We start from the raw sequence: 24529 nt of genomic DNA, 5'->3' as shown, positions 1-24529 counted from the left end.
ATCACAGCAATGGATGAATTCTTATGGATTCCAGGCTAATCCTGGAGGATTGACAACATATTTATACTCATTCATACCACTTTTCACATATTCAACATTCTTTCATTTTAATCACAGCAGCAAAGCACTGTAGAATGTTGTTGAACCTTGCATTATGTCTGTTGCATTATATTCTGTGTCTGGTTATTCTGTTTCTGCCAGCATATTAAAGTCTGATTTTGCAGTGGTTCCAATGGCTATTCAGGATCAAGCCTAGAATACAGGAGCCCTTTGCATTTAATGCCTGTAAGAAAAGAGATCTATTGGCCATCAAGCAAAAGCCCGCAGGGAATAATTTAGTCTCATGAATAATGGAGATATTAGGAAATAACTTTTAAAAATTGATCTTTCCATCAACTTTTCTGTTCATATAGTATAAAAAATATTGGCAAGGAGGAAGAAAGGTTGATTGACTGAACAGAGAGTGGGAGGAAATGGGAGATCATGTGATTAACTCCAGGAATGCAACCAATCAGATGGCACTCCATCATCCAGCATGACCGACAATGGCTATGGAGTTAAAATGATGGGGAGGATTCAGGCCTGTGAGACAAGAGGGAGAAATTGCGTTGGTTTTCTGGGGAACAGAACTTGAAATATTTATATTAGGCAAAGGAACTGTGAGATTCATCAGGCCCATTTGATTTGGACAAATAAAAAACCAAGCCTGCTTTGTAATATTCTGAATTATTCACAGCAAAAAATTATATTGCCTTTTAAGAATGTGTACTTAGGGATCAAAACGCTGATGTGGTATTGATAGATGTTGTAATGTTTGAATTTGTTTTTAACCAGAACCAATCCTTAAAATGTGCACACCTTTCCAAACTAAGATTGTGATCCACCCAAACTAACACATGAAAGCATGTCATGCACATAAAACATGTAAAGTAGCAAGAAAATAAAAATTACAGATGATAGTCTTTTGTTCATTGGATATGTTTTAAAATAAGAAACATAATAGCATACTTCATATACTTCATACACTTTGACAATTAAAGTAATTGCTTTAATTTGTTACTGACTAGAGACAAGTATTGTTTGGACAAATATGCTCCAATAGTATTTAATTGTTTTAGAGTCATAGAGTCACAGAGATCTACAGCACGGAAACAGACCCTTTGGTTCAACTCGTCCATACTGACCAGATATCCCAACCCAGTCTCGTTCCACCTGCCAGCACCTAGCCCATAACCCTTCCTATTCATATACCCATCCAGATGCTTTTTAAATGTTGCAATTGTGGTAGCCTCCACCACTTCCTCTGGCAGCTCATTCCATACACGTGCCACTCTCTGTGTGAAAAAGTTCCCCCTTACGTCTCTTTTATATCTTTCCCCTCTCACCCTAAACCCATGCCCTCTAGTTCTGGACTCACCCCACCCCAGGGAAAAGACTTTGTCTATTTACCATATCCATGTCCCTCATCATTTTGTAAACCTCTATAAGGTCACCCCTCAGCTTCCGACGATCCAGTAAAGACAGCCCCAGTCTATTCAACCTCTCCTTAAAGCTCAAATCCTCCAACCCTGCAACATCCTTATAAATCTTTTCTGAACCCTTTCAAATTTCACAACACCTTTCCGATAGGAAGGACACCAGAATTGCACTCAATATTCCAACAGTGGCCTAACCAATGTCCTGTACAGCCGCAAAACGACCTCCCAACTCCTGAACTCAATGCTCTGATCAATAAAGGAAAGCAGATCAAACGCCTCCTTCACTTTTCTATCTACCTGCGACTCTACTTTCAAGGAGCTGCACTCCAAGGTCTCTTTGTTCAGCAACACTCCCTAGGATCTTACCATTAAGTGTATGAGTCCTGCTAAGATTTGCTTTCACAAAATGCAGCACCTCACATTTATCTAAATTAAACTCCATCTGCCATTCTTCAGCCCATTGGCCCATCTGATCAAGATCCTGTTGTAATCTGAGGTAACCTTCTTTGCTGTCCACTACACCTCCAATTTTGGTGTCATTGGCAAACTTACTAACTATACCTCTTATGCTCACATCCAAATCATTTATATAGATGATGAAAAGTAGTGGACTCAGCACTGATCCTTGTGGCAGTCCACTGGTCACAGGCCTCCAGTCTGAAAAGCAACCTTCCTCCACCACCCTCTGTCTTCTACCTTTGAGCCAGTTCTGTATCCAAATGGCGAGCTCTCCTTGTATTCCATGAGATCTAACCTTTCTCACCAGTCTCCCATGGGGAACCTTGTCGAATGCCTTACAGAAGTCCACATAGATCACATCTACTGCTCTGCCCTCATCAATCCGCCTCGCTACTTCTTCAAAAAACTCAGTCAAGTTTGTGAGACATGATTTCCCATGCATGTTGACTATCCCTAATCAGTCCTTGCCTTGCCAAGTACATGTACATCCTGTCCCTTAGGATTCCCTCCAACAACTTGCCCACCACCAACATCAGGGTCACTGGTCTAAAGTTCCCTGGCTTGTCCTTACCACCCTTCTTCGTAGATATGAAATCTTTAATTTGTGTTAATAACACAGTCAGGTTTGAAGATAACCATTAATTAAATTAAAATTAATAGCTGCCGTTATTAAATATTCACACTTACTTCTCAGTTGAAAAATGTTACATGGTGGACAATTTCACAAGATAGAAGGCAGCCTGACATCATCCTTCAAAAGATATCTCCAGAACGGCACGCCTGGGACAATAGAACTGAAGGTAGGATCATTTTTGTATTAAGCAGGTCTATGGGGACACCATTTGGTCTTCAAATATGGAATGATAACTAGCCCCTTCAATTTCTTCAATCTCCTCACCCCGCCCACTTGGTTGGGTGATGAGTAGTCACAGCTGAGTCATAGGACTGAAGGAAGGTTGGCAATTGGGCTCCCCATGATCAGTGCTCAGAACCATATCTGTCCTGATATATGTTATTGACCTGGACCTTGGCACTATTTCATTTTTTGTGGATGATGTGAAAATTGGAAGTAATGTGAATTGTGAGGAGAACTTTAAAACCACGTAGACAGGTTGGGGGGGAGGGGCCAAGAAGTGGCAAATGAAATTTAATCCAAAGAACTCATTTTGGCAGGAAGAATGCAGAGACAATATAAAATAAAAAGTACAATTCTAAAAGGGTACAGGAGAATACATTGAAAGTGGCAGGAAATTTGGAAGTTAAAAAAAATGGGATCCTAGGCTTTATCCATAGGAGCAGAAAGTATAAAAACAAGGAAGTTGTATTAAACATGTGTACAATGTTGGTTTGACCCCAGTGGGTTTTCAGCTGCAGTGATGGTGGTGCCTGTAGCAGAGATCCTTGGTAGGGGCAGCGGATCTTTGGTTGCAGAGGAGGCAGTGCCTGGAGCAGGGACTCCTGACAGCAATAGACCCTGTACACGCAACAGGACTCCCTGAGTCCTGGGACACCTCACAGACACCACAGGGAGCTGTGTTTGAAGATGCTTTATACTTAACCCTTGAACTCTATTTATGCAATTTCTTTTCACTCTTTTTATAACTCAAAATGGTGCCAGATTGTGACGAGAAAACAATTTTCACTTTATCTTTCTAGACATATGTGACGATAAATAACGTATAATAACCCAGCTGGAATATTTTATCCAATTTTGGGCACCACATTTTCAGAAAGAGGTCAGGGCATTAGAAAGGAGTTAAATGGAAAGATTGAAGAAATTGAGACTTCATCTTAACGTCTATTCATCAACATCTCAATGCGTGTTCCACGAGCTGTTCCCGCCTGAATGCATCGTCCACAGAAATCAGCTTCATCAAAACTCCAGCCTCACTGCATCATCATGGCCAATTGTGACGAACTTGTACTAGCTATATAAAACCCTGGTTAGACCACACTTGGAACATTATGTCCAGTTCTGGCTAGCACATTTTAGGAAGGATGTAGATGCTTTAGAGAGTGTGCAAACAAGGTTTACCAAGGTGCTGCCTAAATTGGAGGGCTTGTCTTATGAGGGGAAGTTGAGTGAGCCGAGGCTTTTCATACTGGAGAGAAGAAGGAAGAAAGACTTGGTAGAGGTTTATAAGGTAATGAGAGGCATAGATAGAGTAGCCAGCCAGAGACTTTTTCTCAGGACAGAAATGGCTGTCACGAGGGGTCATAATTTTAAGGTGATTGGAGGAAGGTATAGGGTAGATGTCAGAGATAGGTTCTTTCCACAGAAAATGGTGGGTGCGTGGAATGCACTGCCAGTGGTGATAGTAGAGTCAGAGACATTAGGGACATTTAAGCAACTGCTGGACAAGCACATGGATGGCAGTAAATTGAGGGTTGTGTAGGTTAGGTTGATCTGAGATAAAGATAAATGCTTGGCACAACATCATGGGCCAAAAGGGCTGTACTGTTCTATTTTCTACGTATTACAATTCAGCTCGTCACTAACTGCACTTTGCAGCTCACGGACACTGTGTATTGCAATGCTCCTATCAGGTCACTCTGTGCACAGGAATGAAATTCTATCTCATGCATCTGCACAGTGTGCGTTTTATGCCTGTTAGCTTGTGTTCTTAGCACTAACTCACTTTGCACCTACTTGGGCAAGCACAGCATCTCTGTCTTGCTCTGATTTTCACACAGACAGAAAGATAAGCAGCTTGTCATAGTTGCCAGCCATTAACAGTCAAGGAGGTGGATGTATTGCTGTGTGGAACTGTGCTACATCAATGCCAGCCCTACAGAATCCACCAGCAGCTTGTGTAGCAAACACATTGCATGTGCTTTAACCAAATGGCCAAGTTTGAAAGACCTGTCCTTACTAAAGTGGAAGGGGTCTATAGTCAGTCAGAGCAAGACACAACACCTGGCCATCGGCACATTGTAATCTCAGTCCAAGTGATTGACAATGATCGGTTTGGTTCTTGGTGAGATTAGGTGCCAGGGATCCTTTACTTTGCAATCTAGGGATTGGGCCACATTCAGTCCTGGAGGTCAAGTTCAACCAGTCTGAGGATCACCGGTAAGTCTGTAGGAAACAATATTCTGATGAACCATCACCAATCAGGGCTTTCCTCACAAATCAGTCTCAAGGGGTGGTGGCTGATGGTCAGCATATGTATGAGGAAATGTCAGGGAGTGTTGTCAAGGGGCAGTCCATGCAGTGTGGAGGAAAGTAGGAAACTCAACTGTCGGCCTGGATTGTTATGATGTAATGCTGAGGCAGTAACAACACAGAAGAGGGGCAACTTAAAATAGAAGGGTGGATCTGACATAGCACAGGATATTGCAGGAGGGCACAGGATATTGCAGGAGGGAGAGATTTGCCCTCACTCTTGTTTCAGTGGGCAGACAGTAGATAGCAGTAAGTCAAGAGCTGAGAGGGAAATTGCAGATATTAACAAATAGGAAAAGGCTTAGATGTGAATGGGAGTGTGAATGGAGAGGTTTTGACAGGAACAGCAAAACAAAAAGGTACATGAAGGAGGAGGCTGTGGGTAATCTTGACTATCTGACAGAGCCTGGAATCCATTCACAGGAGAGTGAGCTAGGTAAGTGTCATCTTTGACCCACTAGACAATAAGGAAGGAAAATGGCTGCCAAGTCACTCACAGTGGGCAGAATAGAGTTTTTTTTTGGTGCATAGGGGCAGGGGTAATACATCTTTGCACAATGAGGTTGAGTTGAATTGTTGTTGTGCATTGGTTGTCACCCATGCTTGAATGAATGTATGCTCCCTTATTAATTACACAAACACAATCAGTCCTTACCAGCAGAGACGTGTGGACTCAGGAATGGTTTTAGAGCCATACGCAAGTGAAGTGTGGAGCAAAACCATGTTACAAGACACCCACATGACTTTTGACCTCAATGATCTCAGAGTGCAAACTTTTTTGCACCCATATATTTAGATGTTGAAGAATGGTTAAAATATGTTGCTTTCCAGGATATTTCTCAGATATAACTTCTGTACTCCTTGGAAAGTGTGAAGGCGCTGTCATTCTGATATAGTAACAGTGTAAACAGGCCTTGTAAATGATAGTTGACATGACATGTGATGAGTGCAAGTGCACATATATATGCAGATGTGAAGGTGAATTGATAACAATCTGTCACTTGTATCAGAGTTGAAAAGTGTGGTGCTGGAAAAGCACAACAGGTCAGGCAACATCCGAGAAATCAGTGTTGACTCTGCTGCTCCTCGGATGCTGCCTGACCTGCTGTGCTTTTCCAACACGACACTTTCAACTCTGACTCTCCAGCATCTGCAGTCCTGTTTCTCCTTGTCATCAGGATGCATGCCCGCTACAACCAGCACGATATGATTAACATTGGTGCAGCCCCTGCGAAACTTTGATTGGTTTAAGAACTGCCTGTGACAAACCTACCTGCTGTTCCTGTGTCTGGTTGTGCGTTCATTCAAATTCATTCACGGCTGACACAACGGGGGTTATCGTCTTCCTGGGGCTGAGCAGGTGGCTGCTACCAGCTGATAAGGACCTGGGTGTTTCTTCCTCAACCAGCCGTGGAGAAATGCCAGTGATGTGCTCATCTCCTCAGCCTAATCTGGATGGAGACCACCACTGAGATGAAAGTGTCTGGACTGGGCAGAGGGTGCAGGGGAAAGCCTGACCAGTGCATTCTCTGAGGGATCTGTGACTCCTTGGAGAAGGAAATGATGGGCTGAGGGACCGACTTCTTCAGTGCAAATGTTCTGTGGGTGCCACTAATGCCTGCCGGTGGCTCAGTGGATAGCACTGCTGCCTCACAGCACCAGGGTCCCAGGTTCGATCCCCAGCCTTAGGTGATTGTCTGTGTGGAGTTTGCACATTCTCCCCGTGTCTGCGTGGGTTTCCTCCGGGTTCTCTGGTTTCCTCCCACAGTCCAAAGATGTACAGGTCAGGTGAATTGGCTATGCTAAGTTGCCCATAGTGCTAGGTGCATGAGTCAGAGGGAAATGGGCATGGGTAGGTTACTCTTTGGAGGGTTGGTGTGGATTTGTCGGGCCAAAGGGCCTGTTTCCGCATTGGAGGGAATCTAATCTAATCTAAGAGAGGCCATTAGTTGTGCAGTAGGTGTAGAACTCCGAGAATTTTAAAGAAGTGATAATGGGACAGCACCAAAGCATAACACAATGAAGCTTCCTGGATTGACTCAACATGGATATCTCACTATCTCCTCTGAGTGGTCTCTGTCCTCACTGACCATCTAAAAAGATGTTGCTCTTAAAGAGGATGATGACCACTTCCTGCTTGTTGTGGTCCTGTCTGCCCAGTTCTGAGACATTGTGTGGGATGTAATTGGATGGAAGAACAGTTAGTGATGGGCAGGAGTTACACACGAGTGAGTAGGAAGAGCAGAAGACAGGAATGGTTAGCAATTTAGAAGCAGGAGGTGGATCATTGAGTGCTGATGCTGCTTACTATGGTGAGGGTTGAAGACCATGAGACGTGTAGATGTTACTGTGAAGTATCAGAGTTAGAGAGTGTGAGAGAACAGAGAAGATGGTGGCACTTACATTTGCAAAGTGCAGTACACATGCTCATAAAGCTTATTCCCACACTGCTGGGCATTCTTCACAATCCATAAAACGGCTTGCCCCATGCTTCTATCTGTATCTGACTGTCTCTGGTGAAATGAATCTTTTGTTGGTCTATAAGAGAAAGGATGACCCTCCTCTCCACCATATATCCACATATCATGCTCAATGAATCTATGGCAAGGCCAGGGAACTCCCATGTTCGATTGTTTGTCAGTGTTGTTTCAGTGTCTGGGAGCAGAGAGGTCTGGTAAACTGATCAAGATTCTCACTCCAGGTTACTGCTTAATGATTTTTATTGAAAATACAAGGTGAGGTGTCAGTGGCAATCATTGGTCCTTTATTCTCGCTGGGTCAGAATCCTGGAACTTCCTCCCTCACAGCACTGGACTTGTACATACACCATATGGACTTCAGCAGTTCAAGGAGGGGCTCACTACACCTTCTCAATGGCATTTAAGAATGGACAATAAAAGCTGGCCATTGCTACCTTCAGCAGAGGGATAGCTGGGAGGGAAAATTAAAGAGAATTGTGTGTGGTTGGATGCAAGGTTCACTCCTCTTTACATCAGTATTAGGTTTATTTCAGACTTCTATTCTGCTGTAATATTTTATGTATCTTTAAGACACCTCAGTTCTAAGGATTCTAGGTGCTGTGTATATCTAAAGCTGTGAGTCTATATACACAAGTTAGTCTGGCTGGAGTGTGCAAGTTTGGTTAGAGTCAAAAAACCCGCGATGCTGGAATCCAAAGTAGACAGACAAGAGGCTGGAAAAACACAGCAAGTAGGCAGCATCAGGAGGTGAAGAAGTCGACGTTTTTGGTGTAACCTTTCTTCAGGACTGGGATGGGTGTTGGGGAAATTGCAGACAAACGGGGTGGTGGAGGCAGGGTGGGGAAGTAGGGATAGGTGAAGACAGGTAGAGGGTACGACCTGGTTGGTCAATGGGAGGAATGAATCCAGTAGGTGGCTGGGAGGGGTGAAAGGGATGGAGGGGGGTTGGGAGATTGGAAGTGAGTTTATTTGAAATTGGAGAACTCAGTGTTGAGTCCTCCAGGCTGTAGACTGCCCAAGCAGAAGATGAGGTGCTGTTCCACCAATTGCAGTGTGGTTCGTTGTGGCAATGGAGGAGGTCAAAGATGGTCATGTCAGAAAGGGATGGGAAGGGGATTTGAAAGGGTTGATGACTGTGAGATCCAGTTGGCCATGTGGGCCTGGCTGTGATGCTCGTTTGGTCTCCCCGATGCAGAGAAGACCACATTGGGAGCACCTGATGCAGTAAACTAGTTGGAAGGGAGGCAGGTGAACCTCTTTCTCACCTGGGAGGACTGTTTGGGGCCCTGGATGGAGGTGAGGGGGCTGGTGTACTGCCAGATTTTGCATCTTTACCAGTTGCAGGGGAAGATATCCAGGGGTTCAGGTGGGTTGGTGGGGAGAGTGGCACAAACCAAGGACTGTCACGGGGAATGGTCTTTGCGGAAGGAATGTGCAAGTAGCACACTTGATTATAAGACCACCATCATTAACATGGCACCTTAGTTCATCTCTCTATCTCTCTATCCTTCAATCTTCCTTTCAGACACTTCTTAAAAGCTAGTTATTTTCAGTAAGTTGTTTCTCATCTATCCCAATATCTCTATTTGTGACTCAGTGCTCTGGGAAAAGTGACAAACCTGGCAAGGTAATGATATCAATGGTGTGGTAGAAAGGCAGGTAGATGGAATCATGAGTCGAGTGTGTGGTAAAAGCATAGCAGGTCTTGCAGCTTCCGAGGAGCAGGAAAATCGATGTTTTGGGCAAAAGCCCTTCATCAGGAATGAGGCTGGGAACCTCAAGGGTGGAGAGATAAATGGGAGGAAGGTGGGCTGGGGGAAAGGTAGCTGAGAGTGCAATAGGTGGATGGAGGTGCGGGGGGTTATGGTGATAGGCCAGAGGGGAGGGTGGAACGGATAGGTGGGAAGGAAGATGGACAAGTAGAACAGGTCATGAGGGTGGTGCTGAGTTGGAAGGTTGGAATTGGGATAAGGTTGGGGGGGGAGACGAAATTAGTAATCTGGTTGATGCCATGGGGTTGGAGGGTCCCGAGGTGGAAAATGAGGCGTTCTTCCACAAGGCATCAGGTGGTTAGGGAGTTGCAATGGAGGAGGCCAGGACCTGCATGTGGGAGGGGGAGTTGAAATGTTCATCCACATGGGGGCGGGGGGGGGGTGGTGTTGATTAGCGCATGTGTCCCAGAGATGTTTTCTGAAGCACTCTGCGAGTAGGCACCCTGTCTCTCCAATGTAGTGGAGACTGCTTTGAGAGCAATGGATACTGTAAACGACATGTGTGGAAGTGCAGGTGAAACTATGATGGATGTGGAAGGCTCCTTTGGGGCCTTAGATGGAGGTGAGGGGGGAGGTATGGGCGCAGGTTTTGCAATTCCTGCAGCGGCAGGGGAATGTACCGGGAGGTGAGGGGAGGTCCTGGGCCTCCTCCATTGCCATTGTCTTACCACCCAACGCATGGAGGAAGAACGCCTCATCTTCCTCCAGCTGCACGGCATGAATCTGGATTTCACCAGTTTCCTTATTTCTCCTCCCCCCACCTTATCCCAATTCCAAGCTTCCAGCTCAGCACCGCCCTCATGACCTGTCCTACCTGTCCATCTTCCTTCCCACCTATCTGTTCTACCCTCCCCTCTGACATATCACCTTTACCCCCACCTCCATCCACCTATTGCTCTGTCAGCTACCTTCCCCCCAGTCCCACCCTCCTCCCATTTATCTCTCTATCACCGAAGCTCCCAGCCTCATTCCTGATGAAGGGTTCCGGCCCAAAATGTTGATTTTCCTGCTCCTTGGGAGCTGTCTGACCTGCTGTGCTTTTCCAGCACTACACTCTCACCTCAAATCTCCAGCATCTGCAGTCCTCACTTTCGCCTAGATGGAGTCATGATCCAATCAAATGATGATGGAGGGTTGAGCTGTTGAATGACCTCAAGTTTCTTGTAGGTGCTTGTGGAAACATCAACACTTTGAGTCAGAAGCGTAAGGAACTATCACCATTGCTGTCATGACCTTTCCACAGTAACTTTGTCAGAGTGCTTAGCCTATGATACTGGAAACAACCTCCAAGGGCAACCAATGATGGCCTTCATCTATGCAATTAGATGTCAGTCGCTTGGTTATCAAAACGCACCTTGCTGGGTCTGGCACACCCTCAGTAACAATCTTCCCATGTTACCGTCATTCCTGTTGAACTGGTAGGTATTTGTCCATGAGGCTGAGAGGTTTCCCTCCTTTTACATTGTCTCTGTTCAGTGGCTGAACTCAAACAAATGTTCACTATGTTGCCTATCAAATTCAAAGTAAGGTCAAATGACTTTTTTTTGCTGCAAATATCATGCAAGCTATTCAGGTGAAATTCAGAAGAGAGCAGTGGAACCAGTAATGCAACAGCTGCGTTTGGAAACCAGAATAGCAAATGAAATCAATGCTACTGGTAAGCATTTAATCAGGCATAGCAAAGCTTGAGATTGAAATATAAATCTATGACTATGACTTTGTTGTAAGCTCTAACTGCAGTCGAAAAAAAATGCAACCTAAAATGGTCCTCAGGGTACTGAATGCCCAGAGAGTTTTCATTGGAGGATTCAATAAGAAACAGAAAGGAACAGCTGTTAGCCTATGAGACTCCCATTGTATTGAAATGCTCAGAAACAGCAGAAGAAGGCAGTGATATCTTTATCATGTGCTCATCTAGTAACACAACAACTCAGTCAAGGCTGTCAATGCTGAACACAGTGATGCTGAATGGTTTGATCACTTTTCACAGTAACCAGTGAGAAATATTACGATATCATTATGGAGAAGGCAATTTGGAAGTACTAACAGAAAACAACCAGTTACGGTGATTGTCCTCCTGTCAGTGGGACATCCTCGACACAATCTCCAATCTTTGCATTCATATAAAGAGGAATCTCTGAACATTTTGCACAAAAGCAAGCTAAAGAGGAAGGAAGGGATATGTTAGGAGTATAGGTGCCAGCTGCAGTTTGGTTATAATGTTTATCTTCTCTCCTCTTAAATTATTGCAGAACATAATCTGGCATCATAATACACAAGAAATATCTTTCATCATGTCATTCCTTGTACTGAATCATGTTGAGTTAACTGTTCTGATACCAGTTGAACAACTGTATTACTTTTGTGTGGATTTATGACCTTATGCATTGGCTTAGCCAAAATCATTTGGTTTTGGATGGACCTGGTGGCAACTACGTTCTTCAGCTGCTCTTGTTGAGAATGAAAGAACATATGGCATCTTTCAATATGTTACAATGTCCCAAATCTCTTTAGATCTAATGAATTACCTTTAGACAGTTGTGACTCCCAAAAATTTGGAAATGTGGCAACCAATTTTGTGCACAGTAAGCAGTAATGACAAAAGGTCTATGTCATCAGTTTTAGTGATGTTGTTTGAGGGGTAAATAATGCCAGGGTACCAAATAGAACTTGTCTATTCTTTTGAAAGTAGTTGGACAGTATCTTTTGACTGCACTTGACACCTCTGTGAGATAGGAAGATCTACATGTTAACATTCTATTTTCAAACAATACAAGATTTTATACACTCCTTCACTATCATTGCTAATTTATTATTTGCATTATTTTCCTTCTGCAGTTTTTTTTATCTTTTCCACATTATGTAGTATATAATTATCCTTTTCTTTGTGTATTAGGTGCTGAGGAGATCATACAACAGAAATGGTCATGGATTAACCTGTTCTGTAGTACTAAGACAAGCAGAGACAACATGCCTGTTCAATGTGACCTCACTGATATCCATGAGAACCCATTTTGGTCCCGAGTGTGTTGTATAAATGCAATCATTCTCATATGTGTGAACATTTTCCTTTACGCATACTTCGCTTGAGAAAGAAAATTACCTGAAAGAAGCCTGGATGAAAGAGTTTGTGATGTGATATATGTGGAAAGGAATATTCAATGGTATATGTGGAACAATTGATTTCACATTGATCCCCTCACAATTGCTCTATTCACTATTTTTAAAACTTCCTGTAGTGCTACAGCCCTCCAAGATATATCCAAATTTGGCCTCCTGCATATTACTGATTTGAGTTTCTCCATCATTAGCAATGATGCCTTCAGCTGCCCTGGCCCTAATCTTTGGGATTTGCTTTCTAAATCTCTCTGCCTTTCCATTTCTCCCTCATCCTTTAATAGATCCTTGAAGCCTGCCTCTTCAACAAAGCTCTTGCTTGCTTGTTCTGATATCATCCTATGCTGATCAGTATCAAATTTTGCTTGATAATGCTCAATGTGATGTTTCACCATATTAAAGGAGCTGTATAAATACAAGTTGTTGTTATACTACTACCTACAGCTTTGAGGCCCTACAGTGTTTATTCCCATAAACTGACAATTAACAAGTTGCTTTATTTGACAAGTACTTCCAAGAAAACCTGTCAGAAAATGCTGGGAAGATGCAACAGTCAATGAGCATCTGTGAAGAGATCAGAAAGTCCTGACTTTTCTGGTGTGTGTCCTGTGTATTGTTTCTATTTCAGATTCCAGTGTGTTTTGGTCCTAATCTTACTGTTCCAATGTGATGTGGGTGACATGAATAATTATTAAAATTAACTTTTCTTCAATAGATCCTGGTCTATGTATTCATTGAAGCCAGAAAAAACTAATCACTCTGATAACTATTAAATCCAACAGAACTTTTCACAACTTTGAATCTAAATCTCTATCTACTTTTCAATTTCACTACAAAGAAATAGTTGCCTCACTGCATGGCCTTCTCCAGCTGCCTCACTGTCTTTCCCATAGCGCCTCACTACCTCCTTTTACAGGTTCCTCCCATCTGCCTGCCCAACCAGGTATTGTGTTCTATGATTCTAACTTAGGCAGGCACTTGATGGGTGTGTAGTTTCAGTGTATTTGCTGAATGCCTTCAGTCTGGAACTGAAATGAATAGGTAACACATTTGACTGCACTTATCACTCAAAATGACAACTTCTTTCACCACTAAAGAAATGATACTTCTCAAATGCTGTGCTTGATATGTACTGCAGGCTTCCTGAGTAATTCTTGCCAGTTTAATCCTGTGACTTTAAGAGACAAAACAGCCAGAAACAACATTCCCAACAAACAAGAGAAAAAGAGATATAGTTGGGACAGTGTAATGTTTTACTTTGCTCATTTCAAACTAAAACACCCTTTTGTTTAGTATGAACAAAAACTAGAATTTATTTTTGAATGGTCTCCAAAGATGACAGACCTCTAATTATACATACAAACTAGAAGAAATGCTGTCAATAATATCAAAGATGCATTGCAAAGTTGATAACTTCCGAGGGTTTCTATTTTCTTAAATCATGGGCAAATATTCTCAGGATTTATTTTTGATTCCATATTAAAATGAGCTTGCAGTGATCCAAGTGCAAAGCAAATAAAGTCATGCACAAAGTTTGACAAAAATAGTCAGCAAGAGAAACACATGGTCCAACTACTTGCAGTTTCTCATGTCAAAAAAGAAAGAGCGTATTAATGTACAGCATCTTCCATGAACCCAGGATGTCCCAAGGCGCTTTACAACTGATGGAGGAGTTGAAGTGGAGAACGCCACCGCAAGAATGAGGTTTGATGTCAAAACAGAAGAGGCAGATGTAACAGGGTCGCTTCTTCCACACACCTACACGCTCATCTCCTGTTGAGAGTTACTGGACCATCGGTTGGACATAGTTCCGTGGGAAAAAGCCAATGCGACCTCTGCACCTTCCTTTCCACCAGTTTGGGTCCACACTCTCCACAACTTCAATGATGTCACCTCGATAAAAGATCAGCTCTGAGGGATCTTGGGGAGAAAAGTCAAAGCATGCCTGGACGTGTTCAGGTTTCTGTAACTAAAGTGAAAGAGCGATGGTTTTAAACACTTTCAGCAGTAAAATGCTCAGTCATTGATGTTATGCAACGTAGGAGTGGTGAACTCACCCTACTGTAATTGTTGTTGAAGTGCTGGTTCATTAAGGTTAGAATTTCAGCTAAATTTGGGGCAGCATGGTGGGTCAGTTGTTAGCACCTCTTCCTCACAGTGCTAGGGGCCAGGGTTCAATTCCACCCTCAGGCAACTGTGTGAAGTTTGGATATTCTTCTCATGTCTGCAGGGGTTTCCTCCTCAGCTCCAGTTTCTTCCCACAATCCAAGGATGTGCAGGCTAGGAGGATTAGCCATGGGAAATACAGAGATAGAGAAGGGGGTGGGTCTAGATGGGATACTTTTCAGAATGTCAGTGTGGACTCAATGGGCCAAATAGTCCTCTGTCACACAGCAGAGGTTCAATGATGCTAAAAATTCAGGGGAGATGAGGATTCTTTTTCATGCTGTGAGTTGTTATGATCTACAGAGCATTGGGTGGTGGAGGCATTTTCAGATACAAAGGAGATTTGCATGCAACATTTGAAAAGGAAAATTACAGGGCAGTTGGGAAACACCAGAAGGATGATTAAAATTGAATAGGTCTTTGAAAAGTCACCTGCAGCACATTGTGTCAAAAGGGTGCGTTGTGTGTTCTATGGTACAACACCAGGTAATACCTCTATTCATTAGGCTATTGTAGGAGATATTATATTATTATTTTATAGTATTTCAGTTATATTATTATTGTTGGAGTCAGTTTTTTATACCATACATTGAGCCATATAGAAATATATAAGCCAAGAGAAAAGTGTACTATACAACAGATCGGAATCATCATAGCACAGGGAAGTGAAAAGAACTATTTATAAAACTTGAAAGCAGAAAGTGCTTGGAAGGTCAACAGGTTGGACAGCGTCTGTGGAGGGAGAAATGGAGCTAACATTTTGAGTCCAAATATATGACTGATTTATATTAGGAAAAATTGATGCAGCTGTGGTAATGTCACTAACCCAACATTCTAGAGGCTCATAGTAATGGTCGGGGAATATGAGTTCTCATCTCATCTCATTGTGGTGTCTTAGTGGTGTTGGCATTCAGTTGATCAGTCTGGAATGTAAAGCTGTTGATGACTTCGTGACAACTTTTGAAATAACTCCACAGAGGCCGATATCCCATCGCCAAGTTACCCTCTATTTACATGTGATAGGTCCATGACTCTGGCACAGCCTCATCAGAGTCAACACCCAGAGTGTCAGAATCTTTGACGCTCTTCCTTTAATCTGTCACCCAGGGCTCCCTGTTTGGACCAGATTAATAGCCCCAACTATGGAACTCATAGTCTATGATGTCCAGCTGGCTGACTTTGTGACAATCCTTACATTTATATTAACTGTGAAGGGAAAAACTGATCTGGTTTGCTAACATCCTTTTGGGAAGGAGCTGTGATCTGGTTTAGCCTTTATGTGACTCCAGACCACAGAAATGCATTTCACTTTTAACTGTCTTCTGAGGTGGTATAGGCAGCAAGTCCTCAGTTCACATTGACTTCTCCACCTCCTGATGCTGCCTGGCTAGCTGTGTTCTTCCAGCCTTCTACCTGTCTATACTACATTAAATAACTCAGTCATATATTTAGACTCAAAATGTTAACTATGTTTCTACGTCCACAGATGCTACCCAAATCGCTGAGTTTCTCCTTTCTGCTTTCATTTCAAATTTCCAGAATCCCCAATATTTTGCTTTTGTTTCAGTACTTATAAGACTTAAATTGCTGGATTAGACAGAGTTTCAACAAAAAAAATTAGGAAACTATTTGTTTCAATGAGTTCACTGAATTAATGGAATTATTGAGGAAGAGCTAAAGCCTGCTAGTATTTGATTGAGAGTCCGGAAGAAAACTGACTTAACAATGTCCAGAATCTGAGGTGCTGTCTCTGGCTCTGTCAGGAATTCACAACAATAAGAATTGCCCTGAAGAAATATTGTGACAAATTAGCCAACCATCGCATCTTCTAAGAATCGAAAAGAATACACTTGCCTTGAATGACTGGCAGGAATACCTGGCAGAGGTTGGCTCTATGCTGGAGGTGTATGTACATACTAGTTATAAATGAGATTACCAGCAAGTAGTGTTATCAACTGGCAAGACTTCAGCAGGTAGAGGAGTAAATGAGCTCAGCGGAAGATCCACAGGCAAACCCAAGGTTATCCTTTAGATTCTGAAGATTTGCAATGTAAATGTGTCAAACAGAATACTGAGAGGTCTGGACACAGCTGACGTGGAGATAATGTTTCCAGTAGCAGGAGGGATTAGGATCTGAGGGCATAGCCTCAGAGTGGAGGGACGACTCTTTAGAACTGAGAAGAGGAGGAATTTCTTCAGCCTGAGGGTGATGAATTTATGGAAGTCATTGCCTCAGGAGGCAGTGGAGGCCAAATCGTGGAGTTCCTTTAAGACAGAGATAGATAGGTTCTTGATTGGTAAGGGGATCAAGGGTTATGGGGTCAAGGCAGGAGAATGGGGTTGAGAAACATGTCAGTTCTTATTGAAAGCAGACTGCTTGGGCCAAATAGCCTAATACTGCTCCTATATATTATGTTCTTATGGTAAGTGTCTAATGATATTGAGATTCTAGGATTGAAACCGTGAGAATTCCAATAGAATTAAATATATGAAGCGACTACATTAAATACTCAATTATCATGTGACATCTACAACTAAATTACCTCTTCATCAGGTTTTGTGTCTCTCAGGAAAATCTGTTGCTTCTTCGCGATTGTTGTGGTCCTGTAGAAGTCCACCAGCTCATTCAGGGAATGGAACTTCTCTTCCCACAAGTAATATTTGCCTTCTTTATCACGAAGAACCTTAAAGTGCTGCACATGTTTTCCGTAGCTGTGGAAAAATGTCAAGCTCTGTGAGGATTGCTGGCTTCACATTCACAATCAGAGTTTCAGTTATTGATGGAGTTACAAAACAGCAGACCCTGAAAATCACCAATACTGACAGTCACAGATTAATCGTCAATTCTGTATCTAAGATATTCAGCTTGCAGATATTTTAAGACCTGCATTATTTTAAATTGGAATCCTAGTCCACATGAAGTGCAACTGAACTACATGCAAACACCTCAACTTTTAATTTTGTTGTTTGAGTGTTCAAATTTAATCAGAGCCTCCCCCTATCTAGTAAACTTCTTCAACTCTCATTAAAACTGCATTTTTTCTATTTCTAACTTTCCATGTCCCAGCATTCATGCTCTTCCCCCTTAAAAAAAAAAAATTTTTAAAGAAAACACTCCTAGGCTAAGCTTTTAACTCTGTCATAATCTATTCACCTGCTCAGTTTCTACATTTTTTGTCTGATTACACTTGGTTAGAATGGTTTGAATTTTTATGATGGTAAAGATGCTGTATAAGTTCAGGTTGTTTTAGTTTAAACTCTCAATAAAATCACAAACAAATAATTATTGTACAGCTGGTTATCTGCTAACATCACTGACAGATATTTCTTCCAGTGTCAACACCTTCAAGGAGACAATGATGAGGACATTTTTGTGGAATTAAAGAGATAAATGATTATCAGCTTCTGCATTAACTTTTATTGCAGAGCTCCCCTAAGTAAAAAAAATAATTTTTCTTCAGTGAAAATAAGCAAAAAGGAAAGTCTCTCATATTGTTGAAATAATACTAGAATCATAGAGTTATAGAGCTGTACGGCTGTTGGGCTAAATTGCCTGTTTCTGGGCTTTTTGAGGCATGGAGGAGAAAGGCCCAAAAATGTCAAAGGTTGGAGCAAGAAATTGGGAAGCTGAAGAGTGGTGGAAATTGGAGGGATGGCAAAAAGGAAGCAGAAGAGAGGCAAGGAGAGTGGAGCAAGGACTAAGCTGGGTGGATGGATGTCCCAGATATGAATTAAGAAACCAAAGAGTTAGAAAATGCTCCACTGTGACCTCAATAGGGTAGAGTGTAAAATAGTAAGTTCGAAATGTTGGTACTTACATCAACTTGTGATGGTAGAGGGCTACGTAAGCCAGTTTCATGTTGAAGGGGAAACTGTGTCACTGTTAAATATTGGCAATGTGTGGTAAATTCCAAAATTAAAATCGTTGCAAAGATTTAACCATGTGTGGAAACAAGGTCATCTTGTAAACAGATTGTGTCAATTGCACTAAATCAGATTCAATCAGGTATAACTGGAGGGAGAAGAATGTGAAATAATTAAATATAGATTGAATATTGTTGTGAGGATAATCTGTAGCTAAGGTTGCATCAATCAAAGCTGCTAACCTCACCAGACATTTCAAGGAAATACACTGATATTTATATACTAATAATTAGTCACGAAAATCAAGAGGTAACTTTGAAGTAAAGAAGTGAAAGAAAGCTTCATTCTGGTCTTAAAAACTGTGACAACAGTATTCCAATAATTGGCATGGGGGTGATATTTTGTTTGCAATAGTAATGAAGAATGTTACAGAGTGATAGTGATATACTGCACAGAAACAGACCCTTCAGTTCAACTCGTCCATGCTGACCAGATATCCTAAATAAATCTCATCCCATTTGCCAGCATTTGACACATATCCCTCTAAACCGTTCATATACTCATCCAGGTGCCTTTTAAATGTTGTAATTGTACCAGCGTCCACCACTTCTTCTGACAGCTTATTCCATTGATGCACCACCACCCTCTGCTTGAAAATATTGCCCGAGGTCCCTTTTAAATCGTTCCTTCGCATCTTAAACCGACATCCTCTAGTTTTAGAATCCCCAACCTTGTAGGAATCTGTTTACCCTATCCAAGTCCCTCATGATTTTATAAGCCTCTGTAAGGTCGCCTGTCAGCCTCCAAAGCTCCAGGGAGATTAGTCCCAGTCTATTCAGCCTGTCCCAATGGCTCAACCCTCCAACCCTGGCAACATCCTTGTAAAACTTTTCTGAACCCTTTCAAGCTTTATAACATTGTTCCTATAGCAGGGAGACCAGAATTGCATACAGTATTTCAAAAGTGACCTAACCAATGTGCTGTACATCGACCACATGACCTCCCAATTCCTATATTCAATTCACTTACTAATAAAGGCAAACATACCAAATGCCTTCTTCACTATCCTATCTACTTAAGACTCCACTTTCAGGGAACAATGAACCTGCACTCCATGGTCTCTTTGATCAGCAACACTCTCCAGAACCCTACCATTAAGTGTATAAGTCCTGCCCTGTCTTTCCAAAATGCAGCACCTCACATTTATCTAAATTAAACTCCATCTACCACTCCTCAGCCCATTGGCCTATCTGATCAAGATCCCATTGTACTCTGAGGTAACCTTCTTTGCGATCCACTACACCTCCAATTTTGATGTCATCTGCAAACTTACTAACTATACCTCCCATGTTCACATCCCAATCATTTATATAAATGACAAAAAGCAGTGGACCTAACACCAATCCTTGTGGCACAATGTTGGTCACAGGCCTTCAGTCTGAAAAACAACCCTCCACTATCATCCTCTCTCTTCTACCTTCAAGCCAGTTCTGTATTCAAATAGCTAGTTCTCCCTGTAGCCCATGTGATCTAATTAGTCTACCATGAGGAAGCTTGTCAAACGCCTTACTGAAGTCCATATGGATCACATCCATTACTCTGTCGTTATCAATAATCCTCTTCATTACTTCTTCAAAATTCTCAATCAATTTAGTAAGACGCAATTTCCCATGAACAAAGCCATGTTGACTATCCTTCATCAGTCCTTGCATTTCCAAATATATGTAAATCCTGTCCCTCAGTACTCCCCCTAGCGACTTGCCCACCATTGATGTCAGGCTTACCGGTCTATAGTTCCCTGGCTTTCCCATACTCACCTTTCTTAAATAGTGGCACCACGTTAGCCAACCTCCAGTCTTCTGGCACCTCACTTATTGCTATTGATGATACAAATACCTTAGCAATGGGCCCAGCAATCACTCCCTACCTTCTAGAGGTTTGGGCTACACATGATCATGTCATGGGGATTTATCTGCCTTTATACAACTTAAGATGTCCAGCACCTTGTCCTCTGTAACATGGACATTTTTGAAAATGTTGCTGTTGTTGCATGACATTTATGAATTAAGGAAACATACTACAGTTATGCCTGGTATAATGTATCAGTAAAGCTTTGGTTCATACGAAATTAACTTGTTTAGTGAGGCCACTTGTTATATTGCTTTACACTAGGAGGAATTTGGTTGGTTGGGTTGGGATTATTTGGAACTGATTTAGTTACATATGGCTTTGACCATTTGGAAAAGGTCTGGCTTGGAACTCTTGCCAAGCTAAACCTTGCACCTATTGATAAATGCAATAGATTATTGAATAACAAGGAACTCCCACAGGGGAGTAATAAATAGAATTATGTCTTAGAACTTGCAACTCCAGTACAGAGTCATTTTTCAGTAGGAGACACAGATGTGTGATAACTCTGAAGGTATTCTGAGCACTTTGGTAAATTGATTCAAAACAATATTGAGAATGAAAGTTTCAGCAATGAATATTTTTTCATTAGGCTCAGGTCATATTGGAAGGAGTAATGAGCTACTTTTGGCGAAGGTGAAGGTGTAATGATCATGTCACTGGACGAGTCATCCAAATACTGATGGTGAAATTTGTATCAATGAAAAATCCGAAATTAAAAGCTGGCTGCGTGACCATTGTTGACTGTTATAAAAACACATCTGATTAAGCGAAGGAAACCTATCACCTCCAGCCAGTCTGTCCTACATGTGACTACAGATCCACAGCAATGTAGTTGACTCTTAATTGCTCATCTGAAAAGGCCCGAGCAAGGCACTCAAGGGCATTTAAGGATGGGCAACAATGCTGACCATAACAGCAATACCCATATCCCATGAACAACTTTTCTTTATTATTCATATGTTGACAGCAACACCATTTGTGATCATACTGAGATATTTCACTGCTGAACACAGAGCTACCTGGCATTAGGGTATGGTCCCATTTCTCTACAGAAATCCATTCAGTGGTTTTTTTGACCAATTCCATGCTTAACATGTTATTTGATTATTTTCATTCGCCCCACTGGAATGTTCTGAACCTGTTAAGTTGCTACATAAATACAGATCTTATTTCTTACTTGTTCCTTCCTTCTTACTTTACTTTGCTCTCATTTGTCTATTTTGGTCTTTCTAGTAAGCCTATAGAACATTGAGAGCAGACAATATAGAACATAGAACGTTACAGCGCAGTACAGGCCCTTTGGCCCCCAATGTTGTGCCACTCTATGATACCAATCTGAAGCCCATCTAACCTACACTATTCCATTCTCATCCATATGCCTATCAAATGCCCGTAAAGTTGGCGATTTGAGTGTTTTTTTTACTACATTGAGACATTGGAAAAGGTCTAATTATACAGAAGTCTGAGGGAGAAGATTGGAGGAGATTACAAAACCAAGGAGGAAAGTGTTCCAAAAGCCAGTACTGCAATTAACAATGCAACATTATTCTAATAAAACCAGAATACTCAATAACAATGGCACTAAGGTCTATAGTTAAAAATCTTGTTTAGCTCATTAACGATCTACTTGAGTTGTAATTTCCTTATTTAAAACAGTAAGCCTCTGATATACATATATAGTGATAGGATGTCTTTAAAGTCAATTATGATTCATACTTGCCTTTAATTTCTATGAGAATTAAAGAGGTAGCAAGGTAGGATTTGGGAATTATACACTAGGGTAAGGACTTGGTTGGCAATTATAACTCTGAATGTTTCACAAAAATGCTTACTCAAGAATGAACATGAATATTTTGTATATAATGCCAACATTGCACACTATTTGGGTACAAAATATTGACGCAAAACAATTGCAATTTTATACAGCCTACAACATAATGTAAAAAATCTAAATGTGCATAATTAGATCAAAATTAACACCAAGGCCTGTGAGGAGACATTAAGATGGCAAAGAAGTTTTAAGGAAGGAGTGATCGAGAAGCAGAGAAGTTTAGCGAGGCAATTCCAGGGCTTAAAACCTGAAAGTATGGTCTTGAATGATGCAGTGAAAGTTGCTGGTGATGTCTAAGAGGCTGAACGTGGAGGAACAGAGTCCTTGGATGGCTGGGAGATGCTGGTGTTCTCCTGTAGAAATTAATACTTTCTTGATCAACCTGTTCAGAGATGTCATTATGCACATCTGAACCGGGTGGGACCTGAACCCAGACCTCTTAACTCAGCAGAAGGGTCACTACTATTCTATACCTTCTGCAGAAATCATCCACTTTTTTCTAGTCATTGACACCTGATTACTATTGCTCCTATGTAGGTTTCTCATTGAACGTTTCAAAGCGGTGTTGAAACTCGAGATTTTCTAAGGATAGCTTTATTATTGGTTAACTTGGGTAAAGAATTAATTGTACTGAATGACAGTGCAAACGTTGAATATGAGAGTAGCAAAAGGCTAATTCACGGTAATTAAAAATAAGTCTGTACAGCTCAGTTAATTTCATATTTCACAAATAGACCACTTCCCAGTCTCTTATATCTTACCTCAAACCATATCCTTATATTTCTTTTACATTTAAATCTCAGTGTGTAGATGGATGAATGGAAGTACTCCATAGCAGCTTGCAGAATTTCCAATGAACAGCATTAAATGATGTTCAAATATGACACCACGTCAATAAGCTTGAGAAAATGTCAAATGTTGGATTCAATAGCTGTAGAACAATTGAAACTTTTTCTGACCGGCCTCATGCTCACACCTATAATTTCTCTCAATAACCTTCCTTCTGCATTAATCATCTACCAGCATATCCCTTGTATCTATTATTCCTTTGGAATCCAACTTTTGAAATTCTCTACCATAGCGGGCCATGAAGGCTCATTCTATGAATATGTTTAAGGTAGAGACTAATACATTTCTGAATACCAATGGTATACAGTACAGAGTTATGGTGATGGAGTGAGTAAAAGAGATTGAAATGTTCAATAGCCATGATCATATTAACGGTGAAGCAAGCTTGATGGATTGAATAGCCTAGTCCTGATCCTATGTTTCTATTCCTTCTCCCTCATGTTCATATAACTCTTCTAGTATTGACTTACACATTTTCAACACTCATGGGAAGTGTCTCTCGATTTTATTACTGGAATTTTTTTCAGGACTACTTTGTAGAAAATAAACCTTCAAGGCTGATTAACTGAGTCTTGAGACCTCAGGATTTCTCAAGATACTTTACAGCCAATAATGATTTGGAGATGCCAGTGCTGGACTTGGGTGTACAAAGTTAAAAATCCCACAACACCAGGTTATAATCCAACTGGTTTAATTGGAAGTACACTAGCTTTCAGAGCGCCGCTCCTTCATCAGGTGGTTGTGGAGGACAGAATTGTAAGACACAGAATTTATAGCAAAAGTTTACAGTGTGATGTAACTGAAATTATACATTGAAAAATACCTTGATTGTCTGTTGAGTCTTTCATCTGTTTGAATACCATGATAGTTTCACTTCTTTCATGTGTAAATCACAAAACATTTTTAAAAAGTTGCATTCTCAGGTTAACTGTAACAATTGGTGTTAGGTAGACAATATGTTGAAGGTGTTAGCCCCCTGTGTTCTCTGTCTATGCCATGATGTTTAGATAGATTCTCATCTAAAAAGTGAGATAACAGAGTTTCACATGAATTCGTGCAGTTTCTGAGCAAAGTACAATGTAACTCTGCAAGTACAAATTCACCTCACAGATATGTGTGTGTGTGTGTGTGTGTGTGTGTGTGTGTGTGTCCTCTCAAACAATAATATCATAGCGATAATAATTTGACAATATTATGAAAGTGATAATGCCGGGAATACTCAGTGAGCCATTCAGTATCTATGGGGCGTGAAACAGAATTACTGGGTCCACCCAGAGCTTTTAGAAGGCCAAATATTTGAGCAGGAGGCAAAAATCCAGTTTCTCAACAGTAGGTGAAAATTTTGCTATTAAGTTCTCAGAAGCTTTCAGGTGGATCAGCCTCTCCAGGTTTGAATTTGTTAGCATGTTGCATACTTCATGAGCTGCAAAGGACAT

The 24529-nt window shown here is 41.4% G+C and overlaps 2 protein-coding genes across 2 annotated transcripts in view; one reads left to right on the top strand and one right to left on the bottom strand.

Annotated features, from left to right (window-relative positions):
- The window catches only part of slc5a10 (solute carrier family 5 member 10), a 124001-nt gene extending 111556 nt beyond the window's left edge, over nucleotides 1-12445 (top strand). The window contains exons 13-14 of the mRNA XM_060840542.1: nucleotides 2632-2737; nucleotides 12252-12445. Of these exons, the coding sequence (XP_060696525.1) occupies nucleotides 2632-2737; nucleotides 12252-12445 (300 nt within the window). The remainder of the gene's footprint in view (nucleotides 1-2631; nucleotides 2738-12251) is intronic.
- Nucleotides 12446-13804: 1359 nt separating this feature from the next.
- Nucleotides 13805-24529, bottom strand: part of LOC132825151 (GRB2-related adapter protein-like) — a 49895-nt gene continuing 39170 nt past the window's right edge. Inside the window, exons 4-5 of the mRNA XM_060840169.1 lie at nucleotides 17182-17350; nucleotides 13805-14441 (exon numbers count right to left, since the gene is read on the bottom strand). Coding sequence (XP_060696152.1) covers nucleotides 14256-14441; nucleotides 17182-17350 — 355 coding nt within the window. The 3' untranslated portion in view covers nucleotides 13805-14255. The remainder of the gene's footprint in view (nucleotides 14442-17181; nucleotides 17351-24529) is intronic.

Source organism: Hemiscyllium ocellatum, chromosome 20 (genome assembly GCF_020745735.1).
Source record: "Hemiscyllium ocellatum isolate sHemOce1 chromosome 20, sHemOce1.pat.X.cur, whole genome shotgun sequence".
NCBI classification, from domain to species: Eukaryota; Metazoa; Chordata; class Chondrichthyes; order Orectolobiformes; family Hemiscylliidae; genus Hemiscyllium; species Hemiscyllium ocellatum.
The sequence above is the reverse complement of the archived record's forward strand: the minus strand, read 5'-3'. Positions and strand labels throughout refer to the sequence as shown.